We start from the raw sequence: 24,967 nt of genomic DNA on the forward strand, positions 1-24,967 counted from the left end.
TCTCCCCATCATCAGCATCCCTTAAGAAAGGTATTTTGTGGAGAACTGTTCTTAGATAACTTAGGGATATTTTTATATTTGAGTTATGACTCTAGGCATCTTTAAACAATTTACATGAAGTCTCTTATAGCTGTAAACACTCCCTTCTTTCCCTCCCATCGCCCCACTCCTTCGGGATGAGGTTTTGTCACTTCCAGACTTGTCTTAAAAATTTACGGGCAAAAGGGAGGATGATGACAAAACACAGCTTTTGTGTTTATAGATATTAATACAGGCTGGATGCAGTATATTTATTTGGACTGCTCTGTCATTGCAGATAAACAATTTGTTGAAAAAGAAAATTGTGGGAGAACTTAGGATGCCAGATCCATGACTGGTTTAAGCTGATACTGAATTCAGTGGAGTTATGTTGTTTGATGCTGCCAAAGGGGCCCCCACTCTTTTCTCAAAAATATTTATCTGAGCAAAATATGTTCTATTTTTCTCTCTCAAAAAAAAAAATTATTTACATTTTTTATGATAATCTGAAAGAATGGCAATTTATACTCTCCTCACCTTTCATTCTTCATACTTAGCAAGCCTGTAAATGAAAAAGCCTAAAATGAAAATGTGTTTACACACAACAGTTCGCATCCCTGGAAAAAGTGTGCTTAGTATTTTCTCAGAGATCAATATTGAGAATTCACTAAGAAAAACAAGTGTAATACTGTGTATTTTTCGATGCAGCAAGGTAAGAGTAGCTATTACCTAGAAAGACCTTCCAAAAGTTTCGTTTTAATTCTTTGTGCTTTCCTATTGTACTCCCAGAGCACAGAAAATGCCAAATGAACCCAAATTCTGTGCACCACAGATGTCTAGGTGATGTTCCTCAGTGCCTTCTCCAGCCAGTGTTTTTTACTTGAATAAAATATATATATTTTAGAGATCGCGAAGCACTCCCACGACAGAGACCCCAGCAGCCCCACATAGCTGAGCCACACACAACCTTGGGATTTCAACCACTTCATCCTCAAGCTCTTAGCTCCTTTTAAAATGCATCTCCAAGCAAAGCTTGTGGGAAATGTTTTACTGAACTCAATGGATCAGGATTTTACCTCAGTTTATTTTGAGCAAATATAGTTCTTACCTGAAAATTAATTATAGGGAGCTTGCTGTTAAGAGACCTGCCAGTTGTCATGGATAAGGAAGGCCTTATCTAATGCCTGCTTTCAACAAGAAAAAGACATGCACTAAATTAAATGGGCTTTGACTGAGGCTCTAAATTAGCTCAGGCTTTTCTGTGAACCATGAAAAGACAAGTAGTTATAGACAAGTAAGTACCAAAGCAGCTATAGGTGGTTATCTAAATCAAAACTAACAGGTCCTGGACAAGTAGTTGCATATGCGTAGAAGACTGCCTAAGCAGTATGACTGTCCATATCAGTTGTGATTTTAGATGGATGATCAAATGGAAACCACTGTAATGCCGATCCGACAGTATCGTCCTGCGTTTCACTCGGACTTATCCTAACGGCCGTTAGACATGAACCCAACTTGTCCTCTACTCGCTCATGTTGCTGTCCTGACCATAGCCCTCAGGATGCGTTGATGTCCCACATTGGTGGCAATGTGAACACCATCCATTTCACAACTGTTCTCAGAAACATCTAACATCTAAGGGTAACAGGACGTGGGCAAAGCCCAACCCTGGAAAGCCCTGTCCGCTTATGGAGGAATGCTGAGCATTTTTGGCCGGTATTGACGTAAGGTAGGAAGTCTCAGATTGCATGACGGGGCACTGGGTGGGGGTTAGGATCAGGGCTCTCCCCTTGCCTTCTCCTTCCTGCGTCCCGGGGACTATTGCGGGTGTTGAGTGGAGCCCCAAGAAGTTGGCTTTGATCTCAGCGTATACTTTAATGAGGATTAATGTTATGAAGCAGAAAACTCTGACCTTACTGTTATTTATTTACGCAACGTAAAGGTTGTAGTCACACACAAAGACAGCATCCCAGGGCCACAGAAATTATTAGCTGTGGACCATACTCTGAACCAGCCCATTCTTCAAGTCACGAGCAGGTATTCATGAGTGGTGTCCCTGATTTTGCAGAGGGCTGTGCTCTGAGCAGTAAATCCTCCCTCTCAGCCAACCTGCGAGTATTTCTAAATTTCACTCTGTTTTCCTGAAATAGCCTAATGGCCAATACTGCTTTTATGAGATCATTTTAATAATCCCAGTCTCTGCCTCATTGCATGGGAAGCATTATTAAAAAGGTAATAAAATGCTACAAAGACATGGGATAGAAATAGAAATAGAAATAATTTGATAAATAATGCAATTGCCCGGAATCATTTACATTTGCAGTAGAGTTGTGGCATGAAGCAAAGTTGCTGTTAGGCTAAAAATTGCTCTAGATATTCCTGCCTGTGAACTATGGGAAAAGGCTGAGCAAATACACCGCTGAGATTGCAGTCTGGTCTGTCTCGTGCTTGTGCTTTCTTCCTCTGCTTCCAACCCCCCCAGCCCAAGCAAGGCTTCAGAGGATGGACAATAGGCCATTCATCATGTCGGCTGAAATACACTGTTTTTCACAGGTACATTTAACCTAAATCCTCTCTCAGAAGACGGATTATCTCTTAGAAGAACTCTGGCACAACAGTCTCTTTTCAATGGCCACGTCAGCCACTGCCACAAAGGCTGTACATGAAGGGATCAATGGTAGTTTTATCTCAAATTGCACTCAGTGTGTGTTTCTTCCAACTGACATTCATTTAAATGCTTGCTCTAAGACATCTTTTCTCCCTGTAATAGAAAAAGGATCAGACATCCTAAGCATTGTTTCCTGGGGAAAAAAAAAAAATTAAAATATTCACTTGGCTAAGCACAAAATATTTCGGATGCATGTGTTTAATCAACAGTGAAAGCAAGTGTAGTTATGCTTGTATTTCGTAAATTAAAATGCTAAAATTATCAGATAAGAAACAACAGACCTTATTTCATTGCAGCAGTGCTAATAAAACCATTTGCGAGGAAGAAAAAAAGTCACTTTATAATTATGAGCACTTTGCTCCGAAGAAACACTGGAGCTCTAATCTGCAGTCCAGTAGTTCTGCTGCCCGCCTGCATGCTGCGTCCCTCAGGAAGATAACCATTACCGTCACACACACAGCCTGCCATATGCACTGCATCTGTAGTCCATTCATATTCCACATGTTTCCATCTGCTGAACAGAAAAATAGAGGGCAAGCCGAGAAGAATATATTGAGGGATGCCTGCAGTATCATCTGTCTGGTGCAGATCTTCTATCAGTGATGTGTGTACTTTGTGAGTTAGAAAATAATTCACAATGAAAAGGTTAGCGCATGGACCTGTGACTTACCCCTGCAAAGGTGTTCACCCAGTGACTGCAAGGTGTGGGTGAGGTTGAACAACCCCTGGCCCTGGAGTGCTGATGTATTTGGTTACTGGACACGCATAGATTTTCTTTTAATTAAACAATAGAGTAAGATGTTACAGTAGATACTATAAGTCTGGGATTTTTAAGCAAACGTTCTGTGAAAGCATGAGGTCAAACCTGAGCAGCAGGTTGTAGGCATGTTTTGGTAGATGCAAGTGATGCAGTCAGACACCCAAAGGTCAGATTTCCTTGGAGCTGGGCTGGAGGTAATTGCTGATACTCAGTTTTATGATTTGCTCTGGGAGTTTTGTAGTTTTCAGTCATCGTTTATATTCCAAATAAGGGCTTGATCTCATTTTCAGAAAGTCAGTGATAAAACTCTTACTGATCTCAACAGGATGTATTCTATCTCTAAATGCATATGTTACTGACTGGGAAGTATTTATATGCTCCTGGGAATCCTGCCCAGCAGTGGGGAATGCTGTGGTGAGCTACATGAATCAGATCTATTGTGCTCAATTCGGGGTTGGAGGTAACACAACCTGCTGATGGGCGACTTAACAGATATGGCAGATGTATCATGAGCTGAAAAATCAGCACTAATAGATCAGACCAAAATGATTATGCACTGCTATTTTTCCTCATACTGCTCCAGGTCTGCCTGACCTCTTCAATCCATTTCCAGCAGCTGCTGGAGCCACTGGGCAAGTTAGCATTGCTCTACTCATCCAGGCAGCTGGCCGTGCTGATGTGGCCATGATGCCAAGGTGGGTCCTTTCTAGGTCCTTTGGGTGTCTTCAAATAGCAGCAGAGCTCTGTGCAGCTGTAGCACACACTTAGATATTTTTCATCCATAAAGATTCATCTTTCTCCTTCATGTACTTTCCAAGGTTCACACCAACCAAATAGACAAATGCTTTAAGACACTTCCATTCCTGCAGAGCTGGCAAAGGGCACGGGCGGTCGTCAGGCATGCAGCATCAACAAGAAGCTGCTGTGGAAAATGTGTGTCTGTCGGGTTTGGAAAAGGCTTCTTTAGGGTAATGCAAAGTGTTCAGCTTGCAACTTTTTACATTTGCTGCTGCAGTGGCAAAAAAAAATGGGCAAGGAAGGCTAGGGACGAGTGTTTTCAGCATTTTTAAAGGTCCTTTGTCCCCAGAAGAGTTTTGATCAAAACACTGACAAGGTCAGCTCTTCCTGGGGTAGAACCCAAAGCTTCAGTTTAGGAAACAAATAATCCTTTTATCTCCTAATTTCAGATGTGTGTCTGCTCTCTGTGGACCTGAAATCTCCAGTTGACATCACAGACCAACAGATTCTCTCTTACAAATGCTATGTTTAAAATAGATGACCTTTCTGTATATAAAGATGCTAAACTATCTTATATCATCTTTTTTTTTTTTAAATGGATATTTTTATCTTCTTTGATTTTTCTCTGATGTTAGCAGTGACCATGAGCCAGGTTATCAGTAGAGCACTTGCATTAACCTGTACAAGAAGAGATTTACAATTTTAATTGTTGTTGCCACCTTTGTGGTTAGTAGTATCAGGGAACCCAAAACATTCAATAGCAAGTCAATAGCTCATTTTTTGAGTTAGTATGGTTTAAAGAGGTGCATACTCAGCAACCAGCACTCTATTCTGAAGTAATACACGTTTATCAGAAACGTGGGTTATTTTTGTGTCTTCCTAGGCATGTTATTAGAAAACATTCTGGGGGTGTATTTCAGAAAAGGAAGAAAGCATACTGTGCTTCATTTAATTTGAACTTTGTGTTTTGAAAGAACTTTTTCAGCCAAACTGCTAAAAGTGGTTGATGAAGGGATGTTTGCTTTCAAGCCAATTAGCAGTTTGAGAACCCTCAGTGGCCTGAAATGAGGCTCTCCTCTCATTTAATGCAGATATGTCTGCAAAGAAAATTTGTGAATTAGCAAAATCAGTGAAAGTCCTTCCTACTTTCTCAACTAACTGTAACAAATTTCAAAGTGTTAAAATAATTACTTGTTAAGTTCTAACACATTGGATTCAAATTAGAGGACAAAACATTCAGTGTAGAAAAGCACCTTCAGCAAAAAGAGCCACATAACCATAAGGCCTCCTAATCAATGAGTCACAGTAAGGTTTTAATGGTCTGATTTATTTAAAAAAAAATTCAGTTAACTTGCACAATTATTTGTCAGTTTTAATGCTGGTCATTTACAGGAGTGTGCAGGGAATTGCTTAGTTACCAGATGAGAATTAAATATTCCCGGAGACTCTCTGAGGAATGGGTTTGGAGAACTCAGTGCAAGTCCCACCTGAACTCTTTGCAGCACGTTAGCAGAGTTAAAGGATGTCTGTGCACTCAAATTGTAAAGCCAGCTGGCCGTGGCTTTCAGCTTAGAAATGGAAGGAAATAAAGACAGCACTAGCTCCCTGAGATGTGCCAAAGCCAATGGTGGATTGACTGTCCTCATCCAAAGGTCGTCTCTAGAGGGATCCAGTCCACATTAACTACAAACTAATTTTACCTTGGGAATAAAGACAACTTAGAAGGAAACCAATAGCATGAGAAAGACAGAGACAGAAAAGGCATTAGAATTTGAAATTAAAGCTGGCTTCATCAACAGATACAATTAAAATGATCTATGGAAGAGATTACCCAGTAAATAGGTTTCAACCATATGGCTAAAAATAAAATGTAAATAAATAAAAATAAAATCTCGACTGTACAGAAATAGTCCAAAATATCACTTTTTTTCTGGATTTCTTGGGATGGCAAAAATGCTGAGGGAGTAAGTGCAGAGTCTGGCAGGGGCAGTGCCAGAGCCGGGCGGTCCTTCTTGAGCTGGAGCATATTGCTGAGCTTGTTCTGTCATTTATATCGATTTGAATTTTAATGCGTGCCAAGGGCACCTTCAGCTTTCAGAAAGGCACTATTGTTTCCGAAGACCTGAAATTGATAACAGCAGTAAATAATTCCTTGGGAGCTCCTGGTGCTGCCGCTGCCCAGGCTCCTGCACTGGAGGCCAGTGTGGCAAGTCCTGTGCTCCAGTGCACATTTAATGTAATACATGCATTGATTTGTGCCAACATAGTAGTGAAGATAAGAGACAAGTAGCTATATACTACTCTCTTCCAATTATTGAGCTGGAGCAACTGCTACAGAAGCAAATATATGGCACTGGACTCCTGCAAAAATAAATTACAGTAGTGAATGTTACTGACTGCAACAATTTGGAGACCTATAAGCCAGTTGAGAAACTTCTATTAATATCACTGCTACTGATGTGTGAAATATAACCTCTGTCCCTGGTCTCTGCCAGCTGGCCTGAGTGTTGTTGTGCTGCTGCAAGAGCAGGTCAGGGAGAGGCTAGCCAGGACGGAGGTTTGGTGGCTGCTGTCAGAGCATCTTGCACCGTCTTCCTTCTCCTCACTCAGTACCATTGTTGTAAAGACACTCAAACTGTCCCATTTTTCAAAGCAGGCCTGTGCATGTGGACTGGGTAGCCCGTGTGTGCCCATCAAGAGAGCATGGCATGACAAAAGGCACCTGCACCGGCTCCCTTAGGTGAGATGATGTCTTCTGAGTCTCACTGGAGACCGTGTTCAGCCCAGCGGCTGCAGCTGGCAGGATGCTGGGGAGCCCCACGGCTGGCGTGGGCAGATGTCCTTTGCGCTTGTGTTCATGCCTGGTCTCACGCTGGTATGTTATTCAGCTGCCTCAGTGCTGTCCCATGGCTGCAAGAAAAGGCTCGTGCTGATTCATGCAGTCTTTTTCTTAAAGCCTTCTCAGGTGGGAAGTACCATCTGAGCACTTCTGCAATGGTGCAAGTATTGTTCGCTAAGTTTCTTTCCTTCTAATTTCTCAATCCAGTTGCACAGAGCTTGATTGGCATTAAGGATGCAGGAAAGCTTCTTCATTTTCTTTCAAATTAGTTAAATTGGGAAATAATTGAGCAGAAGGCAGGAATTAATACAACATTTTCAATGCAGGTCTGAAAGTGGCTGAAGGGGAGAAAGATTGTGCTGCAAGACATGATGCTGAGCAGGCAACCAAGTATTTTGCTAAAAGAGCTGATATTAGGCCGAGGGAAATGTTTTTCTGGAGCCTCCTTAGGTTATGCCTCCACAGGGCACAAGTCATTCATGTTTTGATGGGGTTTACTGGGCAGGATCAGGTTTTCTGTTTTCGTTGACTTAGAGCAGAGCAGAAGAAAACGGAACAGGAGACAAAGCTAATTGTGAGGACAAGGCAAGCCTGAAGTGCAGCCCTTGTGCAAGAGGGGCCAGGGATCACCCCAGGAATTAACGTGCCATCCCCGTCTACCTCCCACCATCCAAGAGACATGTACTGCTGCAGATAACAGCACTGTTTTGATGGGGAGTATGTACGTGAGGAGCGGATGGGAATGAAATAGGAAATTCTTTTTTTTTAACCTGCAAGTACAAGTATAGATAAGCCCCGCAGGCTGAGTTACACTGCAGGCAGAGAGGTGGAGAGTGTGGAGGGGAAGCTTGGCAGCGTGGTACCCTTGCTGAAAAGCCATCAGCCCTCTTGGAAAAAAAGCAGCAATGAAACACCTGCTTCATTGCGTCTGTTTGGCAGAAGCTTTTATGTTGTTAAGCAGCGAGCATGGAGTTTTTTAGGTGTAGCCTGTGTACCACATGTTGCAAGGGTTGTCATGGTGAGTGCTGAATATCAAAGTACAGACGCGTGTAAAACCTACACAAGCTGCGGGCGTGTAAATTAAAGTTGCCCTCAAGTAAAGACATAGAAAACTCATGTAAATGTTGCATTCAGTATTTATGAATTGCGTCCTGAGAGATTTCTGTCAGCTAAACTCCCTCTATAACGGGCAACGGACTGTCTGTTGTTCAAACCATGAATAATTAATGCAGACTCAAAAGAGTTTTATGTTAACTTAAGAAATATGTAACTTTCGTGTCTACTGTCCTTCCAGAATCACTGTTTTGGACAATGGGAGCCTCCGGATTGTCAACGTTACCAAATCCGACGCGGGAAGTTACACCTGCGTGGCCACAAACCACTTCGGAACAGCAAGCAGCACAGGCAGCTTGGTTGTGAAAGGTAATTGCAATTTTTATTGCATATGACTGAGACTCCATTTTAGCGTCTAAGAGCATCCCAAGCAGCCCCATGCATGCTGCACCTTCCCCCTTTGATGCTGATACAAGTGGGGCCCAGGAGGATTAAAGTGTCTTTTGCATCTCAGAAACCTGCTGAGCCTTGTGTGTCCAAGACAACGTTAACAGCAAGAAGGTGTCTGTGGTCACACTGACTGATGGTGCTTACAGCAAGTTAATGCATTTGTTTCCACACAAGGCTTAAAATTATACTGCAAATAATATCAGAATTATAATACAAAGCCAGGTCCCTGGTCCGTAACGTTGTATGACTTGTTTCTAGCACTGGCCCATGATCACATTTGAGAAACATTTGCTGTTGCTGCAGCCAGCTGTGTCCTAAGATTCAGTTTTGCAAAGCACATGCATAGCCGTGGCATACCTGTGGAGAAATGTTGCCCTCAGCATGCTGAGATTAGGTGGAGTCCTTTAAAAACATGTCTTATCTAGTCCAACTTCATTTATTCTTGTTATTCCTAAACTTCTATTATCTTTTTAAAAAAACTTCTGAACTCTTTACTACATCTTGTCTTGTTGCAGAATGGTGCAAGAGTTTCACCTTGCAATTCAATGTCATAATTTTTGAAAAGATGCACAAACTCTGATTTAATTTCATTATTTCTTATCCAGGGCTGAATTTCTACATTTCAGGCATTCAAAGTGTTTATCCATGTGTGTTCAGAATTTTTCTGTCAAATATTTTTTTCAAAAGCAAAAGCTATAATGTTTGACAAAAATATTTAAAGTAATAATTTGATAAACAATGAGAGACACTGACAAATGTCTTAAATTAATTTTTGGCCTGCTTATGAGTAGTCCGATGTCTGATGAATTATTATAGGCAATGAGTATATAGATTATTACACTTAGAATCACTTTCCATCTCCTTCTTATTTGCAGAAAAACCTATATTGGATAACAAATCAGGAAAGATTGATTACAAAGCAATAAATCAATCACAAAGCTCTAATGCTGTCAGTTTTAATTCTCCCATATATTGACATTGATTGATAGTATTTGGTTAGAGGCTCTCCCCATCAATTATTTTTATGGTATATAGGGAATACTTTAAAATGTTTCAATGCAAGTTTTAGTCCATGGTTTTTATAGTCAGAGCACATTTCAGCAAGTGATGTCAGGATCAGGCAAGTGCTGAGAAAGCTGGTAAGCCCCTGTTATAGTTACGAACTGCAGGTGACAGTGGTACAGCAGCAGGTTTTTCTCGGAGCAAAATGTTTGCCTCTGCCTTAGCTATCCAGTGAGGTACTTATGGTTAGATGGGATGTTCCTGGGGTTGTGCTTCATGGCACTTGGTCCTTCTGCTTCCCTTATGCCAAGGGGCTCATGGTGCAGCCCCACGGTGGAGGGCTGTGTTATCCCTTCATGTCTTCTACAGGTATTTATTGTAAAAGGAATGCTGCAGTGTATTGACACTAAGAATTCTTCAGGTTTGGAGTTGATTTGAACAGCTTGTATGCCATTTGTCCATGCCCACGTCAGTCCCTGCAAACAAAAAAAGAGACAAGTGAAGATCAGCATTAGATCTCTGTATGAGCTGACTTTGCCTTTTCTTAATGTGTGTTGTCCTAAGGAGGCACCCACAGCAAATAGCTAAGAAAGGAATGCTCAGGGAAAAGAAACATAAAAAAGACCTTGTCTATTATTAAAAGGGTCGATCAGCTACTGTCTGCCCCAGAGCAAAACTGGAGAGCAAAACGGTAAACACAGCCCAAACATCCTTCCCTGGACTCCACAGGGACCGCAGGAGGGTGGCGCGTGCTCACAGCAGGAGGCACTGGCTTTTCATCTCCAGGCTGGGCGCAGCTGAGGTCATCCTGGTTTTTGGAGGGCTGCAAGGCACCAAGAGGGTTGAATGGGGGTCTGCAGTTCAGGGGCTGCTTGTACCACCGTAAAAAAGCCAATCGTTGAAAACAGGACTCCAATCATTGAAAACAGGACTGTGTTTCATTTCTGTTATTGAAGAGTCATGCTTCTGTAATTCGTAGCTTATCCTTTCTTCCTTGCAGTACCCAAGGAATAGCCCCTAACTCCGAGCACAATAGTCAGCAGCTATTGTACCTGATCCTTGGGTTCACGTGGTTGACAAATCACTTTTCTTTGCGCTAAGGTTATAAAGGATTAGCAAGTACTTTTTTCTCCCTCAGTGCTCCGTTTTAACTCGATTCCATTAGCATTAATGGGAGCGACACATGTGCATGAAGCAGAGAATAAACTCTTAAGCCCAAGATGTGGATATTAACAGCAAACTGAGAAATGCAATTTCAAAGTCTATCCCATAAAAAGTATAAAAGAGCAGAAACTATTTTGAACTCCAAATGAACTGTGTAAAATACTGAAATGCTTGAGTTTCTCTGCCCTAAGTAAAACACCAGCAAGTTTTGACGGAAATATGACTGAATACCTTATTTTAACTCAGTTTTGCGGTGTACAAAAAGACTAATTTATCAGCTGATGAGTTTTTTGACCTTACGATATGTTTATATTCTTTTCTAACTCATCTTATGTCATTGAGTAAAAAAAAAGTGAAGGTCAAAAGACATTTTTTTCTAACCTTCCTGTGTTCTTCCAGTAATATTGCAGGTTCTCTTTTTTTTTTTTAATTTTCTTTCTCTCTCAGGGAGCGATGCCGACAGTGTCAAAGACAGTGTAGGCAAGGATGGGAGGAGGAGGAGAATATCTGTTACACCAGAACCAAGGAGCTTAAAATAAATCTCTGGCAAACAACCAGAGAGGGATGAATAAATATTCATATTATGCATGAGTAGACAGCTTAAAAAATATGAAATTCTGACGGGTGCCCATAGGGCTGTGTATTAACATGCTGTTGTCAGAGCTGGTGAACCTCGGTGGTTTTCCAGACCAGTGAGATTGTGGTTTGGGTTTGTTCTGTTGGTTGGTGCTAAATGAGAACCGCTATGGCCTATGAGACCTGAAATTTCGCAAACTTGCATGTGCAGTTTGACCTTTAAATTAAAAAGCAGGATTGAATTTGTAAGGGTAGAGAAGAATCCCACAGATAGTGTTCAGAGCTGTGTAAAACATGGCATGTGTTTACATGTAGTATATGAATATTAATTTTCCATCTTTCTTTTTCCATTTTTTTCCTGTACTTGAGGCTAAACGTTCAATTCTTCCAAAACACAGAAAGACTACAGACTTTCTCAGTACCGGGGGATTAAATGACAAATAGTGTAAACAGGCATTGACTGTACAATACAAGTTTTTTTCTATTTAATGCAGTGATATAAATTGGCTAATATAGCAGAAGCTCTGAAATGGGAAACCAATTTCAAGACGTTGCCCTAAAAGCTCTGAATATAGGAAGTGCAAGGAGAGGCTCCTGGTGCTAATGTCCCAGCTTGTGCAACAACTAAGACCCAAATGAAATTTCTCTGGCAGTATTAGGTATGGAAGAAGCAGCACAAACAAGCTAATGACAGGAATGCATATCACCACCATTTCTTTCACAGGATCAGAAGATCTTTGTCATTCAGCTTGTTTCCCAGCAGATACACTAAATATCTTGATGAGCCTGTGGCCAGCTTTGCTTTTGTGATGTTGGAGGAGAGTGGATTGTGGTATCCACCATAGACGTGTGGCTGCTTCTCAAACATCTGCTTTCCTTTTGGCTTGTGTTCCGAGCTATAAATCTATCTGTATAAATGGATATATAATTTATATATATATATATATAAAAATATATCTATAAATCTAATAATTCAGCTTGACTCCGCAGCCTGTAGCTTCACGTTGTGGTCCTTTGCAGTTTCCAAGTAGGCAGTAGTGATGTGTCGTGCTCTGGCAGATGAGCGGTCGCAGAGGTGAGCGGGGCTGCTGCTGCGTCTGTTGTGGGAGCTGTGGGTGTGGAACTGGCCACGGAGCGGTGGCAGGGATTGTCCTGCAGCAGAGATGCTCTCTGGTTTCAAAGCACTCCAGCCTGCGAGAAATGGCTTTTTGTACCATTTATTATCCAGTTGTCTTTCATTGCAGACCAGGATGATCCAGGCCTTTCCAGTCCCCTTATCTCTGTGGTTTAACAGGCAGAAGCAGCATGTGAATACTTGGTGGAGTCTGTATGTTTCTGTTCTTGTCGGGAAGTACAGCAGTTCCAGTCACATTGTTGCATCTCTGACAAGTGCACATTCCGGTGACTTTATTTGCCTGTTTCATTATGATGAACCTTTAACATTTTCCTTTTGCCATTAGCTCGTCTCATTTGGACTGTCATGGGAGGGCAGTAAAAGCAAGAGAACTTTTTTTAGCTGGTATCCATATCACTTTAGCAGAAAAAGAATACAAGGATAATGTCAGTAGGTTATTTTTTCCTCACGCTTGAATAGACTGATAGTGTTAATTTTGTCCAGCACAGTGATCCAAATTACTTTCTATAAAATTGCATATTTTCCTTTCCAAGCCTATTCCTTTGTGTGAACGTTGAATTGGTGTATTGCACTTAAAATTGAAACGATTGATTAAATACTGTAAATTCTGGCCCATTTTCGAGTAACTTTTCAGAGCCTTCAGATGCTATTGCCTTTAAACCCGCAATTCTTACCATGTTATTCTAGTCCTTTAAAAGTAGCTGGGCTCATGGTTCAGGGGCAGTGCTGTGCTGATCAGCGTGGACACAGCATCCGCAGTCTGTAAAAACAGTGTTGGTGGAATGTGATGGTCTTCCTGGCCCTTCTGGGCATCTGTGGTTGTCTCCATTTCGACATCACTTGATCAGTATTGAACTACGTTCTTCGGAAAATTTGTTGTGCTTGCCTCGTATCCATGAGGCTAGAGTGGATTTATACTACTATGGATTGTTTTAGTAGATAAGGAATAACCATTTTTTCATCTTCAAAGATTATGAATATTATGCTGCCCATAAAAAACTGAAGAGAGTTTAGTTCTCCAGCTCCACAGGTATGCGCCAGTGGAGAGACATCGCTCTCTAATGACTGACCATCTGTCTGCTATTGCATGTTTCAGAAGTTTTTGGTTTGAATGTGGCTGATAATGCATGGTGCAGGGTTTCTTCAAGTCATTTGTGGCTTAATTTCCACATAATACAGTATGCTGGTATGTGCTAACGAGCACACATACAATCAAACAGAATTGCTTATGCCTCCTTTTCTATTTGTGCATAATGTTCTTCAGTTGGGCTGAGGTGACTTTGATACCTTCATACCCATCAGCCTTCTGAAGCTGAACGGCGCAGAGGCTGGTCGCAGATGCGTGTGCACCAGCACCATGAAACACCGGCTATTGAATTTCACAGGAGTAGAGTTCCAGTCATTTGTAGTTCTTTTTACCTTTGAAGACATCATCATAACCCCCCATAATTGTGTTAAAGACAACTTAGTATAATGCCTTCAGTTTGGGGTTTTTTTTAATGTATTATTTGTTTCTAAACTTAGGGACCAGACGGACTTTTAAATTAACCCCATGTTTATGTTATAGTAGTCTAAAGAATAAAACTCAGAAAACAGATCAAAATCAGATGGAGAATTATACCATCTGAATGATACCCCTCATGGGTTTTCAGAGAATTACTTTATCTTTTGGAAATGTTTACACGTTACCATGATTCCAGTTGTTTTTGTTGGATATTCACAGATAAACTCAATCCAGAGTGAATATCCAGAGTGTTACCGTATGAGTTTTAGGTCACAGTTGTGTGTTCCTTACAAAATTCTTTCCATCCTCAGGATGGTGTATGTGTCTATTTATATTTTGTTTTATACTTAAAAATAATTTATTTCCATTATCATAGACACTGATTCTGCCTAACAGAGCTAGTATTGCTGTGTTCTTTAGCATCTGCTTTGGCGGTAGTGCCAGCCTTAAATTTAAGACTATGGCCATTTGCGCTACTGAGATCAGCAAATGCTGGACTGGCCTACAACTGAGCTGGTTCTCAAATAGAGCCATTACTGACTCCATTAATGAAAAAAGGTGGTGTTTAATAAACCTGATTTTCTCTTAGTCAAAAATACGTACAGCTTTTTTGAAATATATCTCCCAACCTCTGCAGAGGTGTTGGGTGCATTAATAAAGTGTTTCTCCTTGTTAGGGTGTACTCTGAATGGATCTGGCTGCAGAGGAACTGTATAACGGTTTTACTTTGCAGTTGTACGAAATGCTAATCTTTCAGCAAGGAGCATGTATATTTTTGTGAGTGTCCTTTTTTTTGTTTTTTTTTATTCAGTGAATACGAATAACACTAGCACCATGAATTTTACCAGCTGTTCTCAACTATGTCATGACTACTTCTGAGTTACCTGGGATATCAGTTGCTTGGGGTGGGGGTTTAACTTTTTCCCCAAGAGGGAGAGTAAGCCATACATTAAGATGTTGGGGTTTTTTACATTTACCAGGGGAAAAATGCAGCAGATACTTAAATCTGTTGACCCATTTAAGCACTATCCACTGTACCAGGAACCCTCTCTATACCTCCCTGATTCTTCCCCTGTCAGACACATCGCTGCTTCTTTGCTCATATGGAAAGCTGTCCCAGAAAGCTGTTGCAGGCATTTTCCATACCATCCATCCATATGTTGTGGGTTTAGGGGTTAGTCATTTTGAAACATGAATAGCCCCTCCGTCACTCTTTCTGAAGTCTGTCTTGATCCAGCAGTGTTTAAGGTCATGCAAGGGCTTTATTTTTCTTTCCTCATGGTTCAACTCAATCTAATTTAAATTCATGTTGGTTATGCCTCAGCCTTTAAGAAAGGACCTGGTTAAATGACACCTGGTGTTGAAAGCACAAAATATAATTTAAAAAAGAGAGACAGAGTTTAAAGTAATAATCCCAGAGTGCAGCACTTCAGGGCTGTCCATATTTTATGGGCTTTTTATAATTATGCTGGATAGCACATGAGGTGTGTGTTCAGCTGGTATCAAAGCCAAGATTTTCTATGCTTACCAAAGACTCAGAACTCTGAAAAAGTCAAAAGAAGTTTTATTATTGTTAAAGGGTTTTTTAGTAGTTGCTGGACACAGTTTTTATATGTAGTCCAGAGATGAATGAATATTCCTTATCAGGCTTAACACATTGTTTTAAAAAAATTCAGGGAGAAAAAGTCAATTTAGAGTACAAATTGTTGTTCTCCAGAATCTCTAAATCAGGGTTTTATAGGCAAAAAAGGATTAGAGAGAGCCATAGAGATATGTAAGCACTGATTTATTCATGAGTATATGTTGCTGTATTCTCTGGTTGAGGAAATAAAACCTATTTCTAAGTTTGAAAATCTTTCTTGACTTCTACCTCAAAGACAGTAGCAAATGCTTGATTTTAACAATTGACAATGACAGCAATAATCTTTGGCCGTAAAATCGCAAAGGAATATATTCAGCTCTAATTGGACTGTTTCCACCGACACCAATTATTTCTAGGACACAATTAAGGGTCTTTTGCTAGGTTTAAGTAAAATTATGACCCAAAGCACTGCAGAAAAGGCACAATTATAAATGAGAGAGCTGTGCATCCACTGCATCTACTCCTCCCTCCCCTCAGCCATGGTAGCCCCAATGCTTCAGGCTGCACTTTGCTGGATCTCCTTAACGACCCCTGGGTGGAAAAACTTCAAGTAGAAGCTGGTGATGGGGCTGGTACCCAGCTGGTATCCTCAGGGTCCTTGCAGCTTTTAAGGAGCTCTTCCATCTGGCACTTCAAACACAAGGTTTAATCAAGTATTTTATAGTTTCAGGCAACTTATATGTTTATTTCCAACTGCAAACCACAGTCAAGGTTGTTATACGATGCCTATCCAAATTTCCTTCTGCAGCTGTAAGGAGCTCACCTTCATGTTTCAGAGCTGGCAGGTGCATCTCCTCTGCACATGTTACACCTGAGTCTGGTAAACAGTTGGTTTTTCTCCCAGCTCCATTCAGGTGAGAACCTGAGGTCATCAGAAAAATCAGGTCAGCCCCAAAGCACCCCAGGGAAGATGAAATAGCTGTGTGTCATGTCAGCATTTCCATTTTTTTGACAGTTAATTGAAGCAAAAAGGTTGTAATTATTCTGAGATTACAGAAGTGGCAAAATGAGAAGCAGATGCCTCATCTGCCGTCAAGCCTTCCCCAAAGCCACCCCTCCTCGGGTCTGCTCAGACGTGCCTTTTGCTTTTGATTTCCTTAATGTGAACTCGTCAAACACAACAGCCGTAACTATTAGCTGCATTGTGCTGGGGAGGGTCAGTGACCTTGCTCAAACATTGATGAGGATCATAGCGAGCGTCAGAGTGACCAGCCCATGGCTGGGTATTTCCATCGGTCCCTTTGGGGACATGTCGTAACACAAGTTTGTGGTCAAACTGTTGAGTGAGACTTAACTCACAACAGGTGAATGAACAGCACTGCAAGACCTGTCGGTTTCTTATTTGAGAGAGAAAAAATTAGGTCAGCTGTTAAGGACAAAACCAGTAAATGGCAAACAAACATGTAAATGAAATAAGCTGTAAAATACCAGTGGGTTGCTCTTAGGGCTAGTTGAATGAAGTTAGTTTTTTTTTTTTCTTGTAAACACTTACTGATCATAACAAATAAAACTTGTAAACATAATACAACTGTTAAGCTTCATTAAATGTGCAGCAGACAATTAATTCTTTTCAGGCAATTCAAAGGGTCTGCTGTAGTACTGATTCAGTTTAATTGAACATATTACCACAAGCAGACAATGAGAAATATATTGAAGATATCCATCTGGCTTGCACTGAAAACCTTGTGCATTTCGTTTTCTGTGGCTGTCACAGGCCTTACTAATTACCTCATTTTGGCTGTTTTACAATCAGTGTGATTTAGCCATTAATGTGATAAAAGTCGCCTTGGTGAAGAGCTTGATATTAAAAAGCATAGATCTCCAGCCTATCTCTCTTGCCAATTTGGACTTAGCGTTATTAGAGTTATATTTTTAAAAGCAGAAATACAAATATATTGACTCTTACAGAGCAGCTTCTCCAGGTACTTTGCCTGTCTGATTCTGATGTAGAGAGTGCCAGTCAGTGTGAAATATTTGCTCTGGATCATGGTAAATGCAGCAGATTCTTTCCCCCACTTCCCTCCCCACCACCTTTTCCTTTCTTCTCTGGGTCCCTCCAGCCCCCAGCCAGCTTTCAGGCACATCAGGGGTCTTAAAACTGATAACTGCACAGGTAAATAAGGAAGTCAAGACAAGAGCAAGTGGCTGATGCTTATAAATATACCTAAATCAGCACATAATCTGGAAAAAAAATACTTTTTTTTAGAAAAGTTCAACCATTATGTCTGTAGGGAAACAAAAAAAAAATCATATTTTGTTCTGTATTTTTATCTTAAATCCGCAATGTATTGCAGGGTCAGCATTATTGCAACCTCTCCTGCCATTAAAAAAGGTTTAGAATAATTCCTTAAAAAGCTCAGCGCTTTCGTTTTAAGAATTTTCTTTCCTCTCCCAAAAAAGCAAGAGGTTCAGGAGTGCTCAACCATCAAGAGAAGATTGGGTTGTTTAGCTCATCATTGAAGATCAAATCCATACATCAGCTGAAAGAAGAGATGACCTATAGGTTAAACACAGACTCTTAATGAGACGAAAGCAGGTTAATTAACACTTTTCATCAACTTGCTTCGATTTATTTTAACATGATCCATTTCAGAAAGGTTAAAATATTTTTCAGTTTTTGAATACACTTGAAAACTCAACATAGTTAAAATGAAACCATAGATCAAGGACTTCCGATAGATATTTTAATCAAAATAAGTGTAGTGCATTTGATTATATGTGTGTGTGTTTCTGTATGTGATTGTATATAAAACATAAGCAACAAACTATTTTATCCAATACTTAATTTCATAAGTGAAGAAGACTAGACAGAACTTGTTAACTGGAAATTATTGTCAGACCAGGGACAGTTATAAATTCATAAGAAAGGGAATGTGTTCGACGTAATGTTTTCCACCCATTTCCCTAGCTGTTGCAGAGGATTACTTTAGCCATTGGAGAAGAGCTACTACGAGACGTAGGAAGAGCTGAGGTCTGTAGGACAAGCCAGCATGGTACAACCCAGCTAACGAGGCCGTACTGCCATGCAGAGCAAGCCAGAAGTGTGCTCAAGAGAGTTAAGTCAGTTGGAGGTAGCTGAGCTGATTGACCTCTCCCGTGCCGGCGGCTCTGGCAGATAACAGTTCATGCTGCTGGCTCTGCACACATATGGGCTACTTAAGAAGAAAGGAGTCAAACCGGGCTTGGATATAAGGGGCCATATCTCAGTTCCTGCAGCTTAGTGGAGCTACCAGGAATATCTGGCAGTGGAAGATCTATCTCCTCAAGCTTTTAGTTTCATGGAACTGTTTTGGTTTCTAGGAAGCAAAACATGACAGTTGTACTGCTGTGGGATGTAATCCCATGACTCTTCTTTGCTCAAGAAGATCTTGCATTGTAAGTCTACTAACATTATGAGTTTGATCTTCATCCCAAAGGGGGGTATGTGCAGCTTGAGCTTTTCCAAAGCATGCAGTGGGATGAACTTTCAGACATGAGTTTCATGGGAATCCCACAGATCTTGGGTGAATTAGGGCCATACTCCAAGAGAAAACAATACAACAGAGAAAACTGAGATCATTGTGGCATACGGTCCTCTTGTGGCAGGTAGGAGCAGGTCTCCCTGCTTCTCCCTGGTTCTCTCCACACCAAAGTAATTCAGTCTAACTGTGCCGTTAGGGATAGGGGAGATAATGATCTAAACATGACATGCATTGCGAAAGTGACTGCCAATCTCCATTTCAGGAGAAGATGAAGGAAGCAGTGTGGGAGAATGAAGGGGGAAAGTGATAATGACTCTCTTATCCTAAGAACTTTACATCCTTGAAAATAGTGACTAAGAACAGACTGGCCTGAAGGCTATGTTTTTAGCATCAAAGATACAGAGGAAGTGTTTAGAGAGCACATTTTCTGTCGTAGGAGGAAAAAGTGTAAGAGTGTTGAAGAAAATAATCTGGGACAGTACTTGGGGAAATATCAGTCCTTTTGTGTATTTTCTCAGAAGCATTTTTGGAAGCAGCTTAGCAGAACCAAACTTCTGAGGTTTTGAGCTGTTGTGACACTTTCTCCCTGAGCCTAGCTGGATTGCAAACAGGTTACTCAAAGTTGCTTATCAGATAATAATAGCCAAATGGCACGTGGATAAAGACTAGGAGTGATGGGTTTTGACACATCAGAGAGTAAGTAAAGCGCTGCTGAACAATGATGAGGTGGTGGTTGCGATATTAGGGACTCCTGGGACCTGATTTTCCCCTCTCCTAATGCAACTTAAGTAAGATTATGCGCAATCCCATCAAAGTTAATATGGGGACTAGAGTCCCTTGTCTTAATCCCAAAATCATGATGGCAGAGAGAATTTAATATCAGACACCACCATAATAGGATAAGGTCTAGGTGTACTGTATCACAGTGCTCAAGGCAGTCATTTGGGAATACAACATGAATACGAATGTTCATGACTCAAAAGCAGGTTGACTCTGAAATACAAGGAAGTTTTGTCACTGAATTGACTGACCATGGCTTGGGTTGGTTTTCTCTGTCTCTCTCTGTCACACGCACATTTGGAATACGAATTTTGCTTTCATTATGCTTGAAGTTTTTAAGCGTATAATGAAGAACTAGTGATCAAAGTTGTAGGTTTTAGTGCTGTGTTTTCTTTTAGCTACATGGTGAATATATCTCAATAATAATCTTTATAAGAGTTTATTTAGAAAGTCAGCAGTATTTCACCTGTGAAAATTTCAGTTCCTTTTGTGTCTAAGTGCACAGTAAAAAGTCTCTGTAAAAATCCAAGCCTGAATCCATTAGTCCTGGTAGCTAAACTATTTGGTGCAGTTGAAGATGAAAATCATTCCATGCAGCAGACAGCCACAAGTGGGAGTGTTGGAGAGAAATGTTGTAGACCATGGCTGAAGCCCTAGCAAAGCTGTGTGCCCCGGGCCAAACTCGTCTGTCGCTGAAACCGGACTGCAAGGAGAGATGGTAGCGCTGATGTGCTATTTGTTCCTCCTCTTCTTTCTCCTCTATGTGTATCTTCACAAGTTGGATCTTGATTCTTGTTTTGAAATTATTTACATAAGAAAAGCTTGTGGCTAATTTGAAGTAAAATGCCATGTAACGGGAGAAATGTCAGGGACACTTTTTAATGATGCTTTGTGTTGAATATTTATTCAGTAGAGTAGGAGCTGGGGATTTTGAGCAAGTTATAATGACAGGATGGTCTTGCAGGTTATTTTTATTTCACATGTTATCCTGCCTCCATCCTGCCCCTTCCCGTAACATTAGGACCAGGGCTCAACCAACAAGAGAGCAAAACAGTAGCACGTCCCTCGGAAGAAGGGTTTGCCTTCTCAGTGTGTCACTAATTAATTGGAACATGGAGACACGAGTCACTTCCTTGTAAGAGAGCACAGGACATTGGGACATCTTGCCTTCACCAAGAAACACATTAGATCTTTGTGTGGCCCAGGTTTTTTTTCAAGGCTTGTTCTGTTGCTTCTGTTCTTACTGTCGCTTGATCTGTTCAGAAGTGGGTATTTGGGCTTCAGTCTTGCCTGTGGTAGCATGGAAGTCTCAACAGGGTTTCAAGAAAAAGTTAATCTTTAATAAAAATATCTGCTGTGCACAGTGGTATAAGATGACAAAACAGTTTATAATGAAGGTCTTATTTCCATTTTATAGGCTGGGCAAATAAGGCAGCAGAGACTTTTAATGACTTTCTCAAGGTCAGACAGAAAGTAAGGAAGAGAGCTCGTTTTATTCCTTCTCACTCCGAGGTCTGTGCTCGTGCTGGCCTTCACCCCACAGAGCAGCCTTGCTCTTTGCTCTGTACTCTTCCCCCTCTTTTGCTTCTGTTATTCTCTTTTCGATGGAATTCTGTTAAGCTTAATTGTTCACATTTGGCTGCGATTCAAAGTCTCAATATTCAAACTCGCTGGCTCCCCTGCTGTGCTTGCCCCAAGTAGGAGCCATGTGCAAGCCCACGGGTCTGGATACGCTCCGTATGTCAATACCGCTAGAGAGAGCTAAAGTCGCCCCCTCTTTCTTGCTTTTCCTCTCCCTGTTGCCTGACTCAGGTCTTTGGATACTTGTAAATTCCTGAGGTTTGTAGCTGAATTTGTATAAGTGCTATTGTGCTTTCTTCATTTGGCTTAAACTTGCAGGTACTTTTTGATAATGTATATTTTCCACACGTTGGCCTGAAAAGACTTAAACTTCTCTGTTGTTTACATGTACAACTTGAATAAGATTTCAGCATTATAATTATTAACTAGGAGCATTCATTTTCTATTTGAAATAACATTTTATTTAAACAGTTACTTCAATTTTGTTTAAAATAATTTTAAATGGAAGAAAACTGGATGCTACCTGTGACAGCAATAATTTTTTCCTAAGCGTTTAGTTTATTAAAAAGTTTGACTTTTTTATTTGAGGTTGACCTTTTTAGCTGACCTGGCAAGATTTTTTTGAAACTGAAAATAAATTTTAAAAAATTATTTGCATAATTGATTGCCCTACCTGCCTGCGGATTGTCATGCCTCGTCCTGCCCACTGCATAACAACTTCTTAATTATGTCTTCTTGTCTGGATGTCATTTCCTGAGGCACTAGAGAAATGCCCAAATTTCTTTTTAGTGTAGATTGTAAATAGCTTGGGAATTTTAGATCTTTGTTTTGTGTGGTAGAGTCATTTCTCTATGGGAGCTATTTGCGAGAACTTCTTCTAATTATATTCTAATTATAAAATAGTAGGAGCAGATGCTGCTTTAGAGAAATACTTTGGTTGAAGGCATTCACAGGATGGGTACAGCAACCCACCCAGTAGATAAGCCATTGTAATAACAGCAGGAGATAAAAGCTCCATGGTAAAAATGGAGGTGGTCGTTTTTCCTAACGACAGATAGCCAAGAGTTCCAGTGGGAAACTCTCTACGTTGTTCTTGGGTCTTTATATTGAGTTTTGTGTTCCAATGGAGATTCAAACTCTTTAATAACCAAATACATTTGGTACTTACTAAAATTAGTGAATCTTGATAGCCCACTTTTTGTCAAGATTTTTTTTTTTTTTTTAAATCTGTCAAGAGGTGGCGGGAGGAAGGGCAAAAAGGAATTGTACATTAGAAATGAGGAAAGTTAGAGTAAGAGAGTAAGTCCCGATTGCTTACTAGAGATCAACAGCAGACCCACCAAACCTGAGGGTTAAGGTGTCTGGAAGCAGCCAGAGAACCTGCTGAACCGGAATGGGTTTGTATTTTAAAATTGTTTGTATTTTAAAATTGTTTGTATTTTAAAAGTAGAGTTGAGAAGTGGTAAAACTGTTAAATGGCAGAAGTTTGACTTTGGAATCGTCCTCAGTGCTGTTTTCCTTTAATAATGAGCATATATACAGTACGTCCCAGTTCTTTGCCTCCATAACCAAGAAAGTCACAGTCGAAGGAAATTGATGAAAATAATTTAGCAAGGACAAAACTGACTTGTTCTTTTGTGGACATAAGAGTTTTCCCCATTCATGCAGGGTAATCCCTCAGGATACGTTGGCCAAACCAAGTTAGCAATGGAAATATTCAGTATATTCTGCTGATGTGCAGCAGAGGGCTCATAGTTTCAAACATAACTATTACTTCTGATACCTAAGTTATGTTTCTAAGTGCAGCAAGATCTTTAGCTCATATCACAGCAGTAAAATCTTAGATCCAGTGCTCTTCTTATTCTGCAGCAAATTGAAATTCTCAGGAAAAGCAATGATACAAAAATTCACGGATGCTTCTCCTCACAGTTCGAATCTCCCCAAGGGAGAAACGGAGTATTCAGAGAGTCCCTGAAATGAAACTCAATAGCAACAAAGTTCCTATTAAGCAGGTATCCTTTATTTCAGCACTGGGCAGCACTGGGGATTCTCCACCATAAGTGCTCCAACGAGTTAATGAATTTTTAGAGACTATATACTATACAATCATACATATTCATAGGATTTCTGGGAATTTGTTTACATAAACATGAGATTTCCAGGAACTTATTAGCATATGTAAGTATCTAATTCGCATGTGCAGTCATCTCTCGTGGTGGTCTTCAAGTGGTCTTTGAGGGTCTTCAGATGAAGGCTCGTAGTCTTCTTCACCATGCTCGCTGATTGACCCTTGCTTCTGCGCAAACTCAGTCCTAGGATCACGTAGACGTTGTCCTTCAAGACTGTTGTTGCCATTCTTCTGTTTCTTCCTGTCTTCATGGTTCCGTGCATCTGTTCACCCAAGGCCGAGTTGTCTGTAACAAGATCATCCCGGAGCCCCCCTTATCTTATAAGTGTTCTTCTAGCTACCCCCTAAATCACATCAAACGGTAAGGTATTCACAATATCCTTAAATCACACCAGGGAGTCTTCTGATCTAATTAAGTGACTAAGGTATTTACAACATCTTTCTTGCTCTTGTGGTTTTTAACCCTTTCAGCAAGGCCAAAAGTCCATAAAACCAAATACAAAAGTGACTGCAGTAGGCCTTGACTCCTGACGAAATGAAAGTGTCAGGAGGTGCTTCCCTTTGGCTGGTTTTGTAATGCAGCTTAAGGGCAGTTGTGGTTTTGTAATGCAGCTTAAGGTTTTATTGAGCACGTGATAGCCAAAATCCCAATGTAAAGAAGATAGTCCTTGAACATACACAGCCACATATGCATATAACAATGAAAATAAATTTACTTTAGGTTATATGTAGATATATACCAGAATGATGCTGTGACGTCCTCTACATCTGTGTGTGTGTGTATGGCTCTATAGCAAGTATAGTCTGATTATAATAATAAGGTATTGTGTATTAATGAGAAATAATTGTATTAACTTTGAGAACCAAGAGGTATTGTGTCTTCCCAAAAATTGCATATAAAATGGTATTTATACAGTTACCTGTATTGCAGCATGTATGTGGGTTTTACTAACTCTGGGTAAACATATTGATATAGCAGTTTAGTGCAAAGGTTTATTTTAACCAAGTTAAAACACATTGCATATGAAGTAGAATAATCTTAAATTTGCCCAATTTCTTAGTATTAATGTAATAATAAAAACTTTTCCTGGTTTCAGAGATGTCAGTAGGTGCTCCCATCCAGTTCTCCTTACTGATACGAATGGTGACGCACTGTGTTCACACCTGGTACTTGGGAAGCTGAATGTGTGTTGGGCTGCCTGATAAATGTATGCCAAGACTTGCTTATCCCAAGACATCCATGACACACGCAAGCTTTGATCTGGGTGACGTTAAGGATGGGTAAGGGAAACTGGAAAGTCCAGCTGGTCATTTTCATGCTATTCTGTAAGTTTGACAGCTCAAGAGGCATCCGTTCCTAATGACTCTTAATTTCGGATTTATTCTTGCATGTCAGCTAATTCCTTATGTCTTGGTCCTGATGAGGAGGGTGTAGATAATAGACATAGAACTTGGATAGGAAAGACCT

General features: G+C 40.5%; 1 protein-coding gene across 7 annotated transcripts in view; it reads left to right on the top strand.

Annotated features, from left to right (window-relative positions):
* LOC104016941 (contactin-4) overlaps positions 1–24,967 on the top strand; it is a 353,560-nt gene that overhangs the window by 302,322 nt on the left and 26,271 nt on the right. For all 7 annotated transcript variants that reach the window (XM_087743644.1, XM_087743651.1, XM_087743647.1 and 4 more), the window contains one exon: positions 8,318–8,445. In XM_087743644.1, coding sequence (XP_087599770.1) covers positions 8,318–8,445 — 128 coding nt within the window. The remainder of the gene's footprint in view (positions 1–8,317; positions 8,446–24,967) is intronic.

This window comes from Nipponia nippon, unplaced genomic scaffold (genome assembly GCF_047370975.1).
Source record: "Nipponia nippon isolate SJK-2023a ecotype South Korea unplaced genomic scaffold, ASM4737097v1 scaffold_9, whole genome shotgun sequence".
Lineage (NCBI taxonomy): Eukaryota > Metazoa > Chordata > Aves > Pelecaniformes > Threskiornithidae > Nipponia > Nipponia nippon.